Source organism: Oreochromis aureus, linkage group 13 (assembly GCF_013358895.1).
Source record: "Oreochromis aureus strain Israel breed Guangdong linkage group 13, ZZ_aureus, whole genome shotgun sequence".
Taxonomy (NCBI): domain Eukaryota; kingdom Metazoa; phylum Chordata; class Actinopteri; order Cichliformes; family Cichlidae; genus Oreochromis; species Oreochromis aureus.
The window spans coordinates 30,604,870-30,622,552 of record NC_052954.1 but is presented as its reverse complement, the minus strand read 5'-3'; the positions used below and the strand labels follow the sequence as shown (position 1 = coordinate 30,622,552).

General features: G+C 43.0%; 1 protein-coding gene across 2 annotated transcripts in view; it reads right to left on the bottom strand.

Annotated features, from left to right (window-relative positions):
• The window catches only part of atrnl1a (attractin-like 1a), a 342,376-nt gene that overhangs the window by 55,313 nt on the left and 269,380 nt on the right, over nt 1–17,683 (bottom strand). For both annotated transcript variants that reach the window (XM_039621670.1, XM_039621671.1), the window contains one exon: nt 3,043–3,138. In XM_039621670.1, coding sequence (XP_039477604.1) covers nt 3,043–3,138 — 96 coding nt within the window. The remainder of the gene's footprint in view (nt 1–3,042; nt 3,139–17,683) is intronic.

Genomic DNA, 17,683 nt, shown 5'->3' with positions numbered 1-17,683 from the left:
AGTTCAGAATGCAATTCAATTCATTTCTCAGAAATGTTTCACTCTGGGTATTTGGATCCACTTGCCATTCACTCTAATTACCACTCCACAACCGATCCGTCTCTCTGTTTATTTAAACTCGGCAGGAATCACAAAACAGCGGTGACACCAGTATTTGAACAATAGCCTGCCGGAGAAGGGCACGGCTGATTTGGCAGTTACCATTTCACTGAGAGTGCTGCTTTCATGTTCTTTGCTCTCTTTGTACAAGAGGCTGATATGAGCACTGGGGCCAGCTGCCTCTCTCAGGGCCCCTTCTCCACCACCCAGACTGCCTCTGGAGGACCCTTCAGAGCCAGCAGATGAAGGTGAGGCGCCAGCATGTTGGACAATCACAGAGCGAGCCTGTTCTCACACAGGACAGTTAAGTGAAAAGTGAGCTATTGAAACCAGCTGCACTCTCTCCCCCTCAGCTTCCTATCTTCCCTGAGGTGTAAAATGGATGTTTTTAAGGTGAGCTGTGTTTGTCTACATCTGCTTGGCAGAGCATCTTAAAGACAATTTCATGTCGTCCTGTTTTCTTGCAAACCTTAAAGCCTGAGGGCACCTGCAACATCACAGAAAGACATGCAAGTGTTTAATATGTTTTCAGTCATTTCTATCAATTGCTGTGGTCCGCACACACACAAACACACACACACTGAATGTCTGCAAATGCCAGCTTAACACCATTTGCTTAGCAGCTCACCTACAGTTCACCTAGTACAGCATACTGTATTTTGTAGAACCATCTTTGAGCAATTATCTTCTTTAAAAATGAACTCTTTTGTTTAGTTCTGTTTCAGAATGTAAATGCACTTCTTTGCTTGGTCAATAGAAAATAAACAAACAGCCATTAGTATTCACACTGGCTTCAGTTCCGAGCCAAGGGAAGTTTGACTCTTTCTTGGTTAAATTTAAGCAACAACCTTAGGGGCTGGAAAAAATAATCCAACACAGGAGTTTTTATACACCACTCTGCATTCAGTCATTAGTTATTAATCTCTGACTCTCATCCACATCGTGTCTTTTGTCCTGTCCTCCTCCTGCCTCCAATTGAGTTGCAACAAATGGCTGCCTCTTCCTGAGCCTGGTTCTGCCAGAAGTTTCTTCCTGTTAAAAGGGGGTTTTCCTTCCCACCATCACCAAGTGCTTGCTCATAGAGGGTCATCTGATTGTTGGGGTTTTCTCAGTATTATTGTAGGGTCTTTACCTTACAATATAAAGCACCTTGAGGTGATTTCCGGTGTGATTTGGTGCTATATAAATAAACTCGAATTGATTTGAATTCAAATTAATTTAGATTAATTTAATTAAGCTCCAAAAAGTGCACTTCCTCTAATGGCCACTTCATGTGGTTTCCTAAAGAGGGTCAATCTCCATAGCCTACAAAGTAAAATGTCCAACTGTACAGCAGAAAAGCACAACCAAGTTAAAAACAGTACAACAAGGCAATACAAAAGAATCATCTTTTTAAACTTTACTCAGTCATACTGGTGACTAACATGGAGATGGTGACACCGGTGCCTGCAGCTAACAGGTGCCTTCCCATCTTAACCAGTCCCTGAACTGGACCTCTCCCCCTTTTTTGTGGAGACACACCTGTGTGACACAGTTATAAAGTCTATGAATTAACCTTGATAAACAATATGGAAACATTCCACCCTCCTGGACCAGAAGTGACAGTGGTGCCAAACACATGGGTGGAGATCCCATCACATTGGGCATATTGGAAGATTAACCAAAGACTGCATTAGGAGGTTTTGTGCCTTTCCTTTGTGATTTGTATGTCAGACTCACTAAAGATAAACAAAATGATGTACTTATTCTAAAATTTTCTAACTGAATGAGAAAGATATTTCAACAAGAAAAAATCTTATGTTGTCTGGCAAATTATAAAAGGGAGTGGGGTAAAAGGTGTTTTTCACTTGTGCTCAGGGTTTCAGCTCTCTTAAGTTCTTGGCTCATGCACAGGCCTGCATGTGTCCTGTGAACCAAAATGAGTTTGATTTAAAAAATAATCCAACACAGCAAATGGTAAGTCTTCAAACCTAGTGGGTTAAGTCACTGTGACTACACAAATTTTGCAGAACTGCAGAACAAACCTAGCCTTCTACATTTTTATGACAAACTTATGAGGTTAAAAGTGCAACACCAGAGTATATACGCCAGAGCTGGTTCTGGATGAGCTCACAATGGTGCCTCGTGGCACAAGAGAGGGATTAGGAGGTTGTTTGTGCATAATTTGAACTCTGTTCAGATCCACCACATAGTGCTGCTATGGCTGGCACGTCCCTTCTCTAGCGCTTTGTTTTCTAATGGCTACTTGAGAAACAATGGTATGGCCACACTGTCATTCTGTCTGAACTGGTCGATTATTCACTTGGCCATGCACTGTGCTTTAGGAAGGCTCTGTGTATTCCAATTAAAAACCTTAATCATGTCACACTGTCTTTATAAGCCTCTCCCTCTCACCACCATTCTCACCAGGCTTCCTGGTAGCTCTCGGTGCACTATCCCAATAGTTATGGCTTTGGTACAAGTGCTCTCAATTAGTTTTTGGACCACCAGCAGGGATTAGATGCCTAACTACACGTGACTCCATCACTAATATCTGTTTTACTCTTTTGTTAAAGGAACTTGATCGCTTACTACGTGGACTCATGTGAACAGTTTACTTTGATAACCTGCTGATGCTGATGATGTGAGATCATTCTTATCATAGCTCTTCACAACTTGAGCCTGATACTCCAAGTAGTTCAAAGGAAAAATCCAAATTGCAATTCAACACACAGACACAGTGTCTAGATCATGTTTTGCATCCGCACATATCATTTCCACAACAGCAGCCATGACAGAAGGTCAAAGGGCTAACAAAGTCGTAACAGCATGAAGTCTGCTGATTTGCAAACACAATGAGTGTTAGACATCATGTCTTTTATCCATTGCAATGCTAAGAATTCACCCACGTGTTCAAGTTTTCTTTGGTTGCGTATATTTCTGTGTTTGTGCCTTTGTTCTGACCTGTAGCAGCTCCTCTTGGTCATCACCAACCTCCAGTGCTACAGTGACCGAGGCGAAGGGACGACTGGCCATCTGCTGTCGCTCTCTCATCAGCTGCTGTAGAGTGAGATGGGAAAAAAAGAAAAGAGTTTTAATTTAGCAACTTATTTTCATGGATTTATTTCTGACAGATTACTGTGTCAGAACGCAGGTTGTTATTCTTTTACACTTGGACTGGATTTATCCTTGAGAAACTCTACAGAGAACAGCTGGAGGTTAAGTGCTTTGCTCAAGGGCATCCTAACAGTGCGAACTAAATGAGATTAAAGTGCTTCACAATTTCTCCATTGCCAAAAAAAACTCCCAAAAACCTTTGGTGAAATCAGGGTTGTTTGACAAAAGCGAACGCGTTACGGTGGTAAGAAAGAGAAGTAACAGGGCTAAGGAGTAATATTGACAAAAGGATATCACTGGAAAGAAGGCCAGAAGTAACGAAGCAGGAAGAAAGAAGCAGGTAGATGAAGAAAAATGATAAAAAAGAAAGGAGGATTATGAAAATATAGGTTTAGGAGGAATGGAGGGGGGCAGAGATCAAAGTAGCATGCTTGCTAGACACACAGGAGGAACGATGAGTAGGGAAAAACAGCTGGTGGGGAATGGTGGGAGTCAGAGGGGAGGAGGAGGAGGGCAGGCAAACTTCATTAATGAGGAAATGTCAGATGAACAAAGGGAGACAGCGAGGCCTTCATCAGCATGAGGTCCAAACACTGACCGAAAACACAAACACAGATACAGCACAGCGTTTAAATGAAGAATGAAAAACAAAGAAAGAGAAGAATACTCCCACACAAAGTAAAACAGAGGCACGCACCATCATCAATAAAGCTAAGGAGTGCATCTACACCTGAAAAATAACAACATGCTCACTGCATCTTCATCTCCCCTCTCCATCATTAGCTCGGTTTCCCAGCTCTTTCCAAATCAATACGGACATGTTGATGGGGTTTTGTTTCTACATTTAGCTTGGGGTTAGCCACCTGTTTTACACACAGAAGAACTCATTTCTAGCCAATTACATGCCAGGCAATAATCAGTATGTTTCTGGTCGTTTTGGCAGAAATTCTGCCTGATGCAGGCTGTGCCATGTTAAGCAATGTTGGGAAGACAATGGGAGACGATCAAGTTTTTGGTCTCTAATGTGAATAACCTGAAGATTGGAGGACTTCTGACTTAGCATGCAAAAACACTCACAGTAGGTCGAAGTAAAAAAAAACCAAACATCTAATATAAGGATGTGGTGAAGTGGTTTAAAACAGACTTTTCCTTATACTTCTTAACATTCTCTGCTTTAAGTCATCCAAGTACACTATCAGAAACAAGCCCAAAAGAAAAAGAAAAGAAAGACATTAGGAACAGAAGCACTGCAAGGATGTTAGAGAATATTTGAAATTGAAAGAAAAAGAAACCGATAACGAGGCATATCTCCAGCCCCCACCCGCCTTGTGACCCTGAATTAGACAAGCAAAAGAAAATAGATGGATGGCGATAAAGAAAAAATGAAATGAAAGGAGCAAAACCAATAAAAGAAGCCAAAAGCACAGCACTAGATTAAGAAAGAGAAAAATAAAAACAAATTAACAAGAAAAGGCAAGGACAGGACAGGAAAAGGAGAAAAGCAAAGGAAAGAGAAAAAAATATAAACCCCTCCTAAATGTCAATGGCTTCTACACTTTGCTACACTTCTCTAAACTGAAGCCGCTCTCGTGCTGCTGTGTCCTCTCCTGTTGATGAGAAAAGGCTGCACACTGACATTAACTGGCTGTCAGGTGTTGTGCTTGCGCGCTGCCGGCTGCTCGATTGCCGGTGTCAGACTCTTTAAGCATGACTGAATAGTACACCTGTAGCTACATCAGCGCAGTCAGGTGCTCCGGCGGCGGCAAGCGCTCTGCTAGCACGCTGCCATGCCGGCTAATGTGATGTCTTTCCTTGTTAGCTGTCACCACTGTGGGAATGCTGCTCACATGACAGCGAGTGCTTGCTAGCATCGCTGTTAGCCTCCTGCAGATGTCAGTTTAGATTTGTAAAAGACTAGGTGAGTAGGTGTGTGTGAGAGGAAGGGTGTCTGTGTACTGGAAGCTGTGGATGAGGTAACAGATCCCCTTTAAGCGTTTTTAAACCTTTATGAGTGCGTCATGATTTGTTATACTGCTGTAAAGGGAGGGTAGGGTGCAGGGGGAAAAAAAGACAAAAATAGGTCCAAAAATACTGAAAATAGGGTCCAGAGGTGCATCTGTTAGACACATAGGCATTTGTTAATCACCCTGATTAAGATAAAAAGTTTTTTTTAAAAAGGATTTTTTTTTTTTTTAAATGTAGTGTGACAGACCTGTGATCAGCACCAAACTGTCCCAGGGCCTTCAGATTGCATATTAACCCCCTTGAAAAACTATTCATAAGTAACACTCAGACTCATTGGCACAATTTTGAATGTGAAGGTCACTACTATACATGCAAATGTGCCTCTAGTCCATACTGCCTGGAGTAACTGAGCCTAAGTGGGCGACGGTGCTACAGTGTTGGTAAGTAATGAAATGTCAGCCATATTTCTGGACTTCGTCCGTCGTGCTTCAGTGTTGATTTCTTTTTTCAGAATTTACAGTAGTCATTTGTTGTATTAACAGTATTCATGTGCAGTTTACCATTATGCAAATCTTGAGAGCTTGAAAAAAGACAATTTCTTCTTTAGGTTCGCAAAGATGTTTCACTTCTCATCCAAGTGGCTTCTGACTGAAAGTCTTCACAGACCTTTATGCAAACTTTTTTTTCCCCCAAACCTTAGAGTGTAGGTTATTCAGCTTCCAGACTCCCAGCACACCAAAACTAATATTTCTAACAGAAGAAGAAGAAGAAGAAGAACCACCATCTGGCCAATTAGGATGCCAATGTGGTGAATAAGCTCTGGATTGCTTCTGTTTTATATATTAGCCTAGCAAGCCTAGCTTTGGTTGATGGTTCACTAACCATCCAAAACCTTGCTGCTATTTCATTTATGCATCTTTGTTTAAATCTTGAAAAAGAAAATCATATGGTGTATGCTGAACGCATATCCCTCATCCTAATAAATTCTCTTTCCATTAAGATTATTACTTTTTATAACATCAGAGTTTCTACCACTTCTTATTCTTAGCTGTGCTGGTACTGGAAAATTTGGGTCTGAAAATTCCTAATTAAGTCATCCTTAACTGGATCCCTCAACATTTCTTTAAGTTTCCAAAATTAAGGCTGTTTTGTTTAGTTTAGACAAGGATTACGGTGTGAAGGAGACATCAGACCATCGAACAAAGTCTCCTCCCTAAGAGTTTTTACCGCAGTACGGTAGCTGAGCTGTTTATACACCGTTTGCGTGCACCCATGTGCGAGTTTGTGTCATGCGAGGTGTTCTCGCAGCTCTTTATTCCCTAAAGCTGTTGCTCCTCTGTTAGTGAGATTAGACAAACTGGTCAAGGTGAGCCGGGTCACATCTGCGTGTGTGTGCGCTGCAACCTGATAAATGAGTCTAGACAGTGGAATTATGTTTGGACATAAAAAGTGGGTTTAATATTCACGTCTGGGCTAAGTTTTCAAGTGTATTGAAGATGCAAGTGTGTACTCCATGTACGTGGTACCTCCAAACATCTTTATATATACACATAAATACAAAGAAAAAATACAAATATACATTTTGGTCAGAAAAAGACCACTTGTCTGTCTATGTCTGTGTGTGAGTGCTTGTGCATGTGTTGTGAGTTTAATGCCCTCTTTGACAAGTCCTTGAGCGGGCAACAAGGACAAGACAGCGGCCATCTTCTTTGTCTGCCCGTCAGACTGTAAATCAGCCATAAAACGGCTAATTAACTCTGCTGTGCTGTAAACAAGCAGTGCCACACCACACACCACTGAGATGACAAAAGAGGGCGGAGAGCAAAGAAAGCCTATGTGCCTATGTGTTTAAGTTACAGTTAGAAATATTATCCAATTTTCCTGCAAGGGCTTTAGCCGGGTACCTGAAATCCCAAACTAAATCAGAGAAAGACACAAAACTGATATTTTTCAGGTAATACTGGTGCTGGGCATTTCTCCACATTTTTTACTCCATATCAAATATGTTTGTGTTTATATAGCCATGAGGGGCGGCACAAAATCCACACATTCATCCATCCATCCAACCATCTCAGTTGGACAGACAGACGCATAAACAGCCAAGAGAAGAAATGAGAGCGCTGCAACAATGAAGCCAATCACATGCTGAATTATGTTTCACAGAACACCGCTCAACCACAGTAGCACCTGCAAGCTCAAACTGTCAGTCCTGTTAGACTGGAAATATCTGTGTAATGTGATGTTTGTTGATTTCAGATCTACTCCTGTCTAATGATGGGTTTCATAGCATCACAAGTGTCCCTCTTCTACTGTGGCAGCAATTAAACTTCACACCAGCTCTGTGAGGGCACAGCTATCGAAAGGTTAGTAAACCCATCCATGTATGTGGGTGTTTGCATGATTGTAGGTCTTTGTTGGGGGGGTGGGGAGTGTAATACCACACTGAGTAACCATCTGCCCCTTATTGGTGGTACTACAAAAACAAAACCAGCATGCGTTTGTCAGCGCCAAAAACAAGTGTACATGCAAAGCTAATGATAGTCCACAAACTCCAAGAGAGACCAGTGACATACAAAGGTAGACCACCTGACACTTTAACAAGGAAAGAGGAGAAGGTGGGAATAAAAACATAAGGAACTGACTAACAGGAAGCACATGAGAAAAGAGACAGGTGGGAAAAAAATGGGGTGGACAGGAAGTTGAACAAATATAGGGAGTCACAGGAAGGTGACTTATATGAATAAAAATGGAAATAACACCTGCAAATCATCGGATGCAATTAACTGCCGTCCAAAATGACCAATGCAGCCATCCAGTCTTTGGCAGATTATCGGCTCACTCAGCATGGTAAACCAGCCAGTACAGCTAGACATTTTCTAGTGATCGTTTCCTGTCCGTTATTTCCCCTGTTTACCCAGCCCGCCTCAGATTTTATCTCATGTGCACTCACCCACCTCAGACAGACACCACTTATTTCCTGTCAGCTTGGACCACCACTCACCTATTGGCCATTGGCATTCTTTTCTGGTACTGCTCCTCACTCGCCGCCTGCCCACCCACCATTGGCCTCCTCTCGGACCAAGGTCTCTCCTGCTACCGCCTCCTCTGCCCGACTAGCTTGGATTCCAAGGATCTCATCACTACTTTGTGTACACGCTACCTGACACATTCTCCCTGGACACTCTTCCCCGTCTAACTGCCCTCACCTCTTTTGCAGATTTGCCCAACCCCTTGCTGCCTGTTTCTGCTCCTCTGACCAGTCTCTTAGCCCAGTTCGGAAGATTCTTGTGTAAAGATTTTCCCTTTTGCCAAGACTCATGTCTATGCTTTCACTCACTTTAATTACCAGTGCTTGCTGTAGGTTATGTCGTGTAAATACTTTCCTGATTGAATAAAGAGATTTCAACTACTTCTTGCATTTTTTTTTCCTGTTTTGTCTGGAGTCCGCTGGCTGTTATGAAGGGATTTCTCTTCACCACAGAAATGATTCTGCGATTATCCACCACTGTTGTCTTCAGTGGACATCCAAGTCTTTTTGCGTTGCTGAGTTCATCAGTGTTTTCTTTCTTTCTCAGGATGTACCAAACTGTAGATTTTGCCACTCCTAATATTGTAGCAATTTCTTGGATGAGTTTTTCCTGGATAGCTTAAGGATGGCTCACTTCACCTGCATGGAGAGCTCCGCATGTTGTCTGTTCACAGCAAAATCGTCCAAATACAAGCACCACACCTCAAATCAACCCCAGGCCTTTTATCTGCTTAAATGACATGACATGACCACACCTGCCCATTAAGTAGCCTTTGAGTCAGTTGTCGAATTACTTTTGGTCCCTTTAAAAAGAGCGTAGCACATAAGGAGCTGAAACTCCTAAACCCTTGATCCAATTTGAATGTGGATTGTGAAATGCTGTTCAGTAATATAAAGTTTTGATTCCTGTATTGAATGTGCAAATCTGTTATAAAATGAAGCCTTACTGATAAAGCAGAGGAGACTAGCATAGCAAATGAAAGGAAAGAACAACGTAGGGTGACACAACTGAATTTACTAATATGAATCTACCAAACAACCCATTTCTCATTGAATGTTACTGCCCCTGCCCCACATTTCCCCTGTAGATGGAATGCAACATCAGCGTCCATGTTCCCACAGTCTCTCTGTAACCTAACTAGATGGTTTAATCAATTCCACCAAAGGCTGCAAGTTTAGTTGTGATTAATGTGTTAATCAGAGATACAAGAGAAACCACCTCTTCTGGACAAGGCTTAATAACTCTTACAGACTGCTCCCAGTGCAGAGGATTTCACTCTGTTAAAGGTATGCTTCAAAAGTAGTGTTATAGCTAATGATAATGTTTAACACTGTCCCAGAATAAGCAGCACTTTAAATTGTAGGAAAAACCCCAACTTGTAGTTCTTTTAATGCCCTAAAAACTGATTTTTTTTTTTTTTAAGAAATTGGTGTAAAATGTTCAAATCAAATATTCCCACAGGCCTTGTTGAAACTGATGTTACAGAATCACCCAATGTCCCATAAAGAGTGTAATATAGTTCTTCTTGAAAGAATGTCTACTGTGTGCCTCAAAAGAAAATGCAAATGTGCGAAGGAGCAGATGAAAAGGGTGACTGTGACAGTACATTTTATGGTTCAGTTAAGTTTTAATGTAAAATCTGGTCAAGCAATATGTGATTTCGTAAAATAAAGTCTTCTCTTCTGTGTCAGTAGAGCAGGACAAGCCTATTCATCTGTTAGATGTGACAAATTACAATTTCAGGTTTGGAATCTTTTTGAGGAAAATTACAATAGGAACAAAAGTTGGTTATCAGTCCCTTGGCTACAGGAATAGCAGTCATCTGAAACTGATTTCTCCCCCTTTGATTATAAGCAAAGATTAAGAGAGTGATATGCTTTCATGGCGCTTATGCGCCGAGTGGCAGTTCAGAGTACCCAGCCTTCTTAGAGTCCCTGGGGGGGGTGCTGGAAGGTGCCCCACCTGGAGACTCTGTTGTCCTACTGGGAGACTTCAATGCTCACGTGGGTAACGACAGCGAGACCTGGAGGGGCGTGATTGGGAGGAACGGCCTCCCTGATCTGAACCCGAGTGGTGTTTTGTTATTGGACTTCTGTGCAAATCACAGTTTGGCCATAACGAACACCTTGTTCAAACATAAGAGTGTCCATAAGTGCACGTGGCACCAGGATGCTCTAGGCCGCAGGTCGATGATCGATTTTGTAATCGTATCACCAGACCTGCGACCATATGTTCTGGACACTCGGGTAAAGAGAGGGGCTGAGCTGTCAACTGATCACCACCTGGTGGTGAGTTGGATCAGGTGGCGGGGAGGACGCTGGACAGACCCGGTGCACCTAAACGCGTGAGTGAGGGTGTGCTGGGAACGTCTAGCAGAGGCCCCAGTCCGCGAGATCTTCAACGCACACCTCCGGCAGAGCTTCAACAACATTCCGAGGGAGACTGGGGACATTGAGTCCGAATGGACCATGTTCAGCGTCTCCATTGCCAGCTGCTGCATTGAGCTGCGGCCGCAAGGTGGTTGGTGCCTGCCGTGGTGGTAATCCCCGAACCAAATGGTGGACACCAGAGGTGAAGGGAGCCACCAGGCTGAAGAAGGAGTCCTATCGGGCTTGGTTAGCCTGTGGGACTCCAGAGGCAGCTGACAGGTATCGACAGGCCAAGCGGAATGCGGCTCAGGCAGTGGCTGAAGCAAAAACTCGGGTGTGGGAGGAGTTCGGAGAGGCCATGGAAAAAGACTTTCGGACTGCCTCGAAGAGATTCTGGCAAACCGTCAGGCGTCTCAGGAGGGGAAAGCGGTGCTCTACCTGCACTGTGTATAGTGCTGGCGGTGCGCTGCTGACGTCGACTGAGAAAATTGTCAGACGGTGGAAGGAATACTTGAGGACCTCCTTAATCCCACTGACACGTCTTCCGAGGAGGAAGCAGAGTCTGGGGATGAGGGAATGACCCGCCAGTTTCTGGGGTCGAGGTCACTGAGGCAGTTAAACAACTCCTCGGTGGCAGAGCCCCTGGTGTTGATGAGGTCCGCCCCGAGTTCCTGAAGGCTCTGGACGTTGTAGGGCTGTCCTGGTTGACACGCCTCTGCAATGTTGCGTGGAGATCAGGGGCAGTACCCTGGACTGGCAGACCGGGTGGTGGTCCCCATCTTTAAGAAGGGAGACCGGAGGGTGTGTTCCAACTATAGGGGATCACACTCCTCAGCCTCCCGGGAAAGTCTATGCCAGGGTGCTGGAAAGGAGAGTTCGTCCGTTAGTCGAACCTCGGATACAGGAGGAACAATGCGGTTTTCGTCCTGGTCGCGGAACACTGGACCAGCTCTTTATCCTCTCGAGGATACTTGAGGGTGCATGGGAGTTTGCCCAACCAGTCTACATGTGTTTTGTGGACTTGGAGAAGGCATTCGACCGTGTCCCTCGGGTGTCCTGTGGGAGGTGTTGCAGGAGTATGGGGTGTCTGGCCCACTGTTACGGGCCATTCGATCCCTATACAACCGTTGCAAGAGTTTGGTTCGCATTGCCGGCAATAAGTCGGACTTGTTTCCGGTGGGTGATGGGCTCGCCAGGGCTGCCCTTTGTCACCGATTCTGTTCATAATTTTTATGGACAGGATTTCTAGGCGCAGCCAAGTGGCGGAGGGCTTTCACTCGGTGGCCTCAGAATCTCATCTCTGCTTTTTTGCGGATGATGTGGTTCTGATGGCTTCATCGGTGGGGCCTCCAGCTCGCACTGGAACGGTTCGCAGCCGAGTGTGAAGCAGCGGGAATGAGGATCAGCACCTCCAAATCTGAGGCCATGGTTCTCAGCCGGAAAAGGGTGGAGTGCCCACTCCGGGTCGGGATGAGTTCCTGCCCCAAGTGGAGGAGTTCAAGTATCTTGGGGTCTTGTTCATGAGTGATGGGAGAAGGGAGCCGGAGATCGACAGACGGATTGGTGCTGCGGTTGCAGTGATGCGGACGCTGCACCGGTCCGTCGTGGTGAAGAGGGAGCTGAGTGTAAAAGCGAAGCTCTCAATTTACCGGTCGATCTACGTCCCGACCTCACCTATGGCCACGAGCTGTGGGTAGTGACCGAAAGAACGAGATCGCGGGTACAAGCGGCAGAAATGAGCTTCCTCCGAAGGGTGGCTGGCCTCTCCCTTAGAGATAGGGGTGAGAAGTTCGGCCATCCGGGAGGGGCTCAGAGTAGAGCCGCTGCTCCTCCACATCGAAAGGAGCCAGTTGAGGTGGTTCGGGCATCTGACAAGGATGCCCCTGGGCGCCTCCTGGGTGAGGTGTTCGGGCATGTCCCACCGGGAGGAGGCCCAGGGCAGACCCAGGACGCGCTGGAGAGATTATATCTCTCGGCTGGCCTGGGAACGCTTTGGTGTTCCCCGGATGAGCTGGAGGAGGTGGCTGGGGAGAGGGAGGTCTGGGCTTCTCTGCTTAGGCTGCTGCCCCCGCGACCCGACTTCGGATAAAGCGGATGAGGATGGATGGATGGATGGTGTTTAAAATCACTGCTCTGGCTTTGAACTGGGTTTTGGCATATTTGTGTTATTATGCATGTGAACATAATAATCTGTTTCGAAAAAGTGTGATAAAGTTCAGTTTTAGGTAAATTAAAAGTCCTTTTTCAGTAAGACGATCCTTTTAAAGCTTTCCTTGTAAAGAACACATGCCATCATTGTGCCTGAGTGAGTTTCCCCCTGACAGTTCAAAGATATGCATATTAATAAAAACTTCCACGATGAAAAGCAGTATGAATTTTTTTGTATGTATATGCACATAGCTCTATGATAAAGAGTTGTAGTAACAATGGCACTGGTAAAGTGATGGATAAATTATTCTTAATGTTTCTGGGTAAGATAAGATAAAAAGGAAACGCAAATTCATGACGGCATCTCTGAGAACCATATCCAATCCTGAAAATGCATATACAGTAAAATTGCCTTAAGATTGTAGAGTAGTCTACTCCAAACACCTGGAAACCTACTGGAGGGACAGAACAGTATTTCCCCAAAAGAAAGTTTTCCTTTGCTATATTCAACACTAAGTAATTAAAGTAAATGAAATTTTACATGTATAGCAACATTCAAGGTAAACATTGCAGAGCTTCACAACAAAATGCCAGGACATGAAAACAAAAGTTAACCAGACGCCAGTCTAAAAAGTTGTGTTTTAAGCTGTTCTTTTGAAAGCCTGCACAGAATCCACAGTCCACAGATCTGAGAGGGAGAGACTTCCAGAGCCTGGAGGTCACTGTTGCAAAAGCTCTGTCTCCTTCAGTTTTCAGCCTTTTATGCCGCACAACCATCAAGCCCCAATTAGGGATGGGGAATTGATAAGAATTTAGCTATTCCAATTCCATTATTGCTATCACTTATTGATTCAATGCCTTATCGACTCTCATTGGGTTCTCATTGGCTCTGCTTCGAGAGTCACCACTATTGTTAAGCAGCATACCAAAGACATTACAGATTAATTGCAGATTAATTGAGCGCTGTGTGGTCAAATTTTTGTGAATGTTGCAGGTATTTCCCTTCTTTGTTGTGAGCAATGTTGGGGTCATTACTCAATAAAGTAATTATTACACATATGAAACAGAGCAGTTTACTCAAAAGTAATAGAGTACATTATTTAATTAGTCCCAGGAGAAGGTAATTCATTGTTTATAATAAAAGCCTATAAAAGGGATTCTGAGGTTTTTGCTGTTGGTATGCTACATTCTATAATTGATCAATGTGGCGATTATAAGCAGGACCTAAAAAGGAATTCACAACGTCAAAATATATAATACAGCAGTATGTGTGTGATTACAAGCCAGAGTCAGCTCTGGGCTCCTCTCACTGTCACTGAGGAAGTTTTTTTTTCTTTGCCTACATCTGCAGTCTTATCTCATTTAATTTTCATTTGGTATCCTTATTAAAGCTTGTAAAATACAGCTGAAATATGAGTCAAATGACAGCTTTGAATCTAAACAAATCCTTCACTCAAAGACCAAGTAGTTGTTTTTCAACTCGTTTAACACTCCATCTACCTTTAATGCATTCAAGCCATGTTTTTCAGGCGTCTGTCTTACAGAAGCATGATAGGAAGATAAGCCTTAATTTGTATCAATATATCTGTCTAGACCAGCAAGTAGTTTTCAGGAATCAAGTCTGTTTGCTTCTGACTTCTGCACATACCTCAGTTGTGTCTGGGTTAGGCTATGGACACAAATATGTCATAACACAGCAGTGTTGATGCTGCGAGTTGCTCAGCTTTGGAGATTTCATCTGTAGAAATGTTTGCCTTCTGTTCATGGAAGTACATGCCACTCAACATGTGGTGTGTAAAACTCCTAGGAATATATTTGAAAAACTCGAAAGCAATGCCTGTCTCCAGAGACATGACCAATATACTCAAAGTTTTACATAGAAACTACGTCTCCTGTTTACATTTGCCACTGAAAGAAGTGGTAACATTACAGCATTACTGCTGAAGGGGGGTGCCACAAATGTTCACATCCTGTAAGATTGTCACAATCATCAAGGGGTTTTTTGTCTTTTCCGTAAAACAAATAATATCACTTTGGGAAATTGCTCACAGCACAGTTTGCTTTAGTAACAGGAATGATTTCTGCTGTTCTAAATATGATATAAATATAATATAACTTAAATATATTATCTTTTTGTTTAGAACACTATAGGTACATTCAAAATAAGGTGCACAGCTCTAGACTGGATGTTGCTTTGTGTAAATCTACGTCTAGTGTAGAGTGTATTTAGATCAAAATAACCAAGATTCATAAAAAAGTACTACAGGCCAAATGGAAAAAAACCCTACTTGGGGTGAATTGTTCCTTTAATTGTGCTAACTGGCTGGGGACCTAAGCTGCTGCCTTTTTGCTGTTGATATGGTGCTTACACTTCAAGGCCTGTGTCAAAAAGGTGGACTCTCATTAATGGGAATGGGATCCCTAGATACATGAACTTGGGGCATCAACTCATTCTGCACAAAAAGTGCAATCCAGAAATGCTGTTTCATTTTTAATACATAGGCTTTCAAGTATGCCAAGACACATGGATGCTTTCAGAAAAGGACACAAAGAGACAAGAAATACAAGAAGATACAAATAATATCTTACTCTCACAGCAAAGCTTTGTTGGAACACCATAATAGGCACATGGACAAACACCACACGCAGATGCACACGCACACAGATATTCATAAAGCCATGATTGATAGTGATAAGTATTCAATTAGTCCTTCATTATGTGGCTTTGGAGTTCAGCGCTGTGACTGGAGACAGATAGGATTTTCAGCTTTGCTTCTCAGCATAAAGTATGATATTAGCTATTGAAAGAAGAATGAATCTGTACAAACGTCGTGTCCACAGAGATGCCGCTGGACTGATTGTTTGATACAATGCGGTTGCTTTACAAAGGACGCACACATGGGTGCACTCGTGGATTTACATCATAAAAACACTTGGCAAAAAAAAAAAAAGCCAAATTTGTCTGTTGTGTGTCTGCAAAGAAACAGGTGTGAGTAAAGAAAGACTGACTTACACTGGGAATCTCACACACACACACACACTCGCCCCACACACTTCCATGCCTCTTGAATTTGTATGCTAGCGGGGCCACAATCGAGAGGCGATAACAAATCTCATTTCCGCCATGTTTGCCAAGTTTCCAGACAGCATTTGTCTCCTGGCTGAATGTGGTGAGTGGGATCTGAGTAGAGTAAACAAGGGCACAGATATCCTTGTCTGATAGAATCCACCACTCTACACCGGCTTCCAACACACCATCTCGAGGACTGGACAAAACACTTCTTTTTCAGAGCTGGCTGCAAGACAAGGCTTTGGATTGTAGTTGAACGGATACCAACAAAAATCTGTCTGCAGTCTTGTAAGGGGCTTACAGCATTTGCAACTGACGACACAAACTCATGCTAGCATTCGAGAGGCAACGGGCAAAACACTCCTATAGAGTCCTGCAGGAATGGGTCCTCTAACCCAGAAATAAGGTAGCATGTTTTTTTTGTTTATGTTTTTTCATCTTTTGACTTTGTTTTTTGGAACAAATTTTTGAAATTAAGCCTTTTTTTCCTTTTGTTTTACAAAATTCAATAATAAATCACTAAATACATTCCCAAAAGTACAAAACATGACAATCGGAAGTCTGTATGTGATATGCCTCTGCTCACTTACTGACCGGTCATTTAAGGTTCTCAGCATAACAATTAAGTGATTGCAGATGTCTTTTTTTGGCTGGGTGGGTGGGAGGTGGGGGTTGTGCTGAAAGACTTAAAAGCACAATTTATAAGGTTAGAATGATGGCAGACTTTGTTGAGGGTAAAAAAAACAGACAACTAAAAATGTAAAGCTGCATCTCAAACCTCACTCTGGTCCCAATAGCGAAAACCATCCCCAAAACAGCTTTACAACAGATGGAGGCGGTATGTTACAGCTAGAGCCACACAATCTGATTGCAGCAGAATATCTTTGACACACATCCTGGCATAGTGGTAGAATTAATCCCCATTGATTTCGGGAGCTAATTAGAGAGGGCCAGAGAGACAAAGAGAGACAGAAACGGCTTATAGATCGCATGGCTTGTAGCTGTTACTGTGAACAAGGCGGACACACTCTTGTATTATGACCAGTAAGTCCCATTCACGGCTAACTGTCTATCAATTTCTGCTAAGGCTTTGACTGGAAGGAGAAAGAGAAAAGAAAAGGCCACACACAGAGACACAAATAGGGAAATAACATGAGAAAAAATAGAAATAGGAAAAAAAATCACTGGGTATATGACAAAAATGTGCGATATGTTTACATGAACAGTTTGAAAGCCTGAACATTTTACAAGAGACCCTTAACTTCACTGCAGGGGGGTAGCTCTCTTTTCAGTGCTACCACAAAAAAGGATTTTCGATGATATCTGCAAAACACTGAAATGCCTCCTTCCCTACATGTCCAATAATACCAGATTACAATTACAAGAAATTTTGACTGCATTTCTTCCAAAGTGGAAATCAGTTTGCCTAAGTGATATGAACAGCTATAAACATTTATGCATAAAGCTCCATCTTAGATAACACTAACAGGCAGTTCAGAGGTGATCAAGTAGATGACCCTGAAGGGGAGAATAGGCAAAGTAGAATCAGTTTTTTAAAATCCATTTATGAGATTTTACACATGAAGTTTCAGCACTTTTATCCAACCTTGTAACGATCATGTTAATCCTGACTTTAAAATATCCAAATATATTCTCAGAGTCAAAATATGACACTGATATATACAAAACAGCAGGTCTGGTCAAAATCGTAATATTTTGTGTTACTTTGGCCAGACTAAACATAAAAAGGTGGATCGAAATTGTGTCAGAACAAGGGAAAATATAAGCTGATGACATGTCTCTTATTCTCCACCCCGCTGTCCACCTCTCTATTCCTCAAACATAGTGACTGCAGTGTTAAACAGTGTGGTGACCTGGTCCACTAAATCACCCCCGGCTGACAGACA